The sequence below is a fragment of the Lucilia sericata genome, unplaced genomic scaffold (genome assembly GCF_015586225.1).
Source record: "Lucilia sericata isolate MDLA Ls3-8-SP2 unplaced genomic scaffold, ASM1558622v1 Contig007082F_arrow, whole genome shotgun sequence".
NCBI classification, from domain to species: domain Eukaryota; kingdom Metazoa; phylum Arthropoda; class Insecta; order Diptera; family Calliphoridae; genus Lucilia; species Lucilia sericata.
Genome location: NW_023997874.1, coordinates 11,286 through 16,043, shown reverse-complemented (window position 1 = coordinate 16,043; position 4,758 = coordinate 11,286). Strand labels below are relative to the sequence as shown.

Below are 4,758 nucleotides of genomic sequence, written 5' to 3'. Positions count from 1 at the left end.
GGGGTAGGGTATCATTTATGCTATAGAAAACGTAGTTGTGATTATTTTTGTAAAGATATTAGTATATTTGGCATAATCATTGGCTGCAAAGCCCAGTTTAGGGAGTCCGGTTGTTTAGGAGCTAGAAAAAATGGACTGATATCAACCAAAATCAATAGGGTTTGTTCTATAGTAATACGTGTACCAAACTTCATTAAATTATCTTCAAAATTGTGACCTGTAGTTTGAAAACTAGGTTTACATGGACAGATAGCCAGACGGACATGGCTTAATAGACTCGGAAAATGATTCTGAGCCGATTGTTATGCATTACAAATATCAGCACAAATCCTATATACCTTCCACCTTAAAGTGGTGGGGTGAGTTATCTAAAAAATTTCCAAAAAGATCCTTAATAATTTTTGAAAATTTTAAAAAATTGTTGGTACCGAAGTTACATCCAAAATATACCTATTTTTATGTTAATTTCAAGACAAATGTTTTCTAATCGCATATTTGATATCAAAAAATATCAACCCAGTTCATATGAACCGTCTTGTTTTAATTAATTTTATAATGTGTTTAAACAACCCCTCCCCTAATATGGACAATACAGTCAAAAATCTAATGAGTCCCATTTTAGGGATTTTTCAAACCTATTTAGGAATTCCAGAATTTTTTATTTCTTCAAAATTTTAAATTTTTTTGAAAAAAAATATGTACTAAATTTCCTATCCATTGATATAATATGTCCATCTTGTATTTTGTACATTGAATAGTTAATGTCCTGGAATTAGAAAAAAAGGGTCGTTTTAAACCCAAGAAAGTCTACTTTGGTGAACTGTCTAGAGTAGATCAATGAGGTTCAAATTCAAAAGAAAAAAGGAAACATGTAACGAATCACAAACATTTTTTCCAAGATTATAAACAACACAAAATTTCTTCCAATTGGCAATATTTATCTGCAATTATTTACACAGGATTAAAAGAAAACACCCACAACCAAATCAATAAGTAAGGGGAAAGGGATTGAAACTTAATTAAATTTCAAATATCTAAAAAAGTGCTTCACAAATACCAAATACAGAATCGCAATCACAAGCAAAAATTAAAAAAAAGCAAATAATGAAAAATAACTGATAAAAATAACTCCGTGAAGTATCGAATGACTACTGTAACTGTCTTTAATATTTGTATTTGTAAAATGATTTGTGTTTACTTGAACATATGCCCCTGTTACCAGGTTACCTGTCCATGCTGGTGAATTGACAGTTAAGAGTGGGATCCGGTAGCATTAACCTGTATATGTGTGAGTGTGTGGATTTGAAATATAAATTTGATACTTTATTTTTATTTGTTTATCTTGTTTGATGATGATGATGAACAACATTAAAAAGACAAATACAACTCAAGAGGTTGACTTAAGAAGCAAAAGAAGTTTTAAAAAGTGCTTCTACAAAACTGTTAAAGTTGTTGCTGTATAAATTTATTTAAGAAAAGAAAAACAATATTGTTTTTTAAGAAAAAAATTAAAAAATGTTTACACACTTTAACTAACAAACTTTATTTCTTGTTTGTTTTCATTTTAGGCTCCAAACGTGCTCGCCTCTCTAATGAAACCGATCAAGATACCGGCTCAGAATCTGCCCCCAGCAGTCCACATCCTAAAGGCTCCAGTTATAACAACAATGGCAATCTCTCACCTGCACGCACTGGACCACCAAGTTCCCCTGAATCCGATTTGGATGTAGATTCAGCTCCAGATGAGGCTACTCCTGAAAATCTTAGTCTGAAGAAAGAAGATTCCACCTCACCTCCGCATACGCCCTCCAATGACAGCATGCATATGTTGAGATCTTTTAGCAATGGCAATGCTCAAGGTTTTATGCCCTATCATCATACACAGTTCTTAGCAGCGGCCGCAGCCAGTGCTCATTCACATGCCCAACATGCTCAACACTCGCCTCATCATCCTCAACAGCCACAAATGCCACCACAACATCCCTCGGCCAGCCAACAACAACGTTCTCCAGTCGATGTGCTTATGCGTGTGTTTCCCAATCGCCGAAGAAGTGATGTAGAACAATTATTGCAGCGTTATCGAGGAGATGTTTTGCAAACCATGGAAGCCATGATTTCGGGAGAGGACATTCTAACAAGTTCCACAAACTCACCTCCCAATGTACCACCTTCACCACCATTTCCTTTGAAATCAGCTTTCTCACCTTTAGTTCCTCCGGCTGCTGTTTTCGGTTCACCCACCCACAGATATCCTCCATTTATGCAAGCCCACGCTAAACGTTTCTTAACAGCACCCTATGCCGGTACCGGCTATTTGCCGGGTGTTATAAATCCAGCAGATGTTGAACAGTCTGAATCGAATGGTGGTGCGTCAGTGGATCGTAATAGCAATGCTGGAGATTCACAAGATTGAGATTTCGGTTTAGCCGGTGGTGAGCACAACGGCATGTTTAGACCATTTGAGTAGCGCTGGCGCAATTTGGATTCGGACTAAGTTATCCACAATGAAACCGATACCATACATGAATGACAAGCTGTACATAATCATAATTAAGACTCACAGACAAATTATTTAGGGAACTTAATATTTTATAGGACAAATTGTGTAAAAGAAGAAGTATTTGCAAAGTGGATGGAATCTTCTCTAACTTTAGTCGATCATAAATATTCTTTAGTACATGTTACTTACTTCTAATGTTAAATAGTAATTGTTGCTTAAAAAAATAATTAAATAATAATAATTTAGTAGAACTTCAAAATATACGTACATAAAAACCTACAAATTACGCACATTAATTGTAATTTGTTACAAATAACAAAACGAATAAAATTATATCATCTGTATTATATAAATTTAAATTGACCAGTGTTGTATTCCATTATATTGAAAACAAAAAAACAAACTAAGATAAAAGATATTGTAAAATATTAAATTGGTTAAGAATGCCAAACAAATTAAGTAAATTTAATAATGAAAATTATATATTGCGATATTTACTCATAATTAAATAGTTATTACTTATTGTTAAGTATTTAAGTAACAAATTTATTTGTAAAAAATTAAAAAAAAAAAATTAACAAAAATAATAAAGAAACTGAACAAATAAATCTCAATACATACTGTGTTAAAATAAAATTATCAATAAAATATTTTGGGTCTTTTATATCGTTATGTAGAAATAGGTTGGAAGGACCATTCGAAAATAAAAAATTCATGGAAAAGATTTAATGAAAATTTAATGAAAAAATTTATATAAACTAAAAGTTTAAACTCGGGTGCAAACTTATTCAGTAGTATTAAAGTACTATTAAAGACTGTATTGGTACTACACTAAGACAATAGAAAGCTTCGGCACTAGTTCCCAAACATCTTCTAGAAACAAGAAGAAGCAGAATCTTATATTCCTTTTAGATGTGTAATTGGAGCCAGTACTTAACACAATAGCTTGCAGATAAGCAATTTTTATTCAGTTATTAGTGAGCGAAGAAATAAAAGTATAGCCAGTCGTGGTCGACTATATACCCTTCACCAGTCCCTTCACATCCATGGACGTTATAACGTCCATGGATATTATCACACGCCACCCTTGAATAGTACCTTGGTTCCGATATATTTATGGACGATAAACTAATTTTCTGAAAGAAGCTTTATATAGGGACTAGGGGCAAATATGGACCGATTCCGATAAAATTTGATTCATATATTTATATAATATTTATTTATGCTGAATTTCATCGCAATATTAGTGTTTAGAAGTAATTTTCTGAAGGAAACTTTGTATGGGAGCTAGGGTCAAAAGAGACCCGATCACTATGTAATAACACTACTTCTATGTAACCAGGACGGTATGTTGTAGTCATTGAAATGTATGGTAGTGGTTACAAGTAAAAGACATTACCAAGTTTTTCCTGAGAAAATAACTACGTATGTATTATAAACAATATACTGCCTACGACGAGACCCCTACTTTCAAGACCCCTAAACATGCCCAGGAGTGTTTATAAAGGCCAAATTCAAATCTTTAACTCGAAAACACTTCCATTACATAAATTTGAAATTTTATTCTAAACTTACAGTTTATTTCTACTGACCAGCTTTATTTCTACTTACATCGACAATTTAGCAATACAATTACAACCATAATCTACTAAGCCTTAAACAATGAAACATTTCGAAAATGAATTAAAATTTTAGACTAAGATTTAATTTTAAAAAACCAACTGCCCCTGTTTTAATAACCGGCTTGCGTTCAAAGATCCGCAGAACCCACTCTTTTGTGAATATTCCAAACCAAACAACTGCATACCAATTGACTTCCCAAATAAATCCTCAATGGCAAATATGTATTAGATATTCGCACAAAAGGATTTTTCATAAATTACAATTACAGTGTAAAATTTATATGTATTTGTATTGTTGCGAATATTTATTTATTTGTTTATTAATTTCTAAATAAGTAATTTTATAAACAATACAATGGTATGTATCTATTGAAAGTCCGTAACCCGTAACTTCATAGTCTCTCCGGTAGCTAAATTCAAAAAAAATATAAAACAATAAAGCAACCAGCAACACAACACAAAAACAAAGACTTATAGTCAAAGTCATCAGCCATCGTACGATTGTGTAGTTGGATTTATGTATGAACGTATGTATGTTTATATTGTTGTGGTCATTGTTTGGAATGTTTTGTGGCATGAATTGATTGTTGGGTTTTGTTGGTCATGCCACTCGCCAAACAATGTCAATGTGTGCGT

At 32.7% G+C, this 4,758-nt stretch overlaps 1 protein-coding gene across 1 annotated transcript; it reads left to right on the top strand.

Annotated features, from left to right (window-relative positions):
* Positions 1-1,568: 1,568 nt before the first annotated feature.
* LOC119615688 (doublesex- and mab-3-related transcription factor A2-like) lies at positions 1,569-2,783 on the top strand (the record flags this gene model as incomplete). Its single annotated transcript, XM_037971693.1, has 1 exon — positions 1,569-2,783. A coding segment is annotated over one exon (845 nt), but the record flags the coding sequence as incomplete, so codon positions are not given.
* Positions 2,784-4,758: the final 1,975 nt, after the last annotated feature.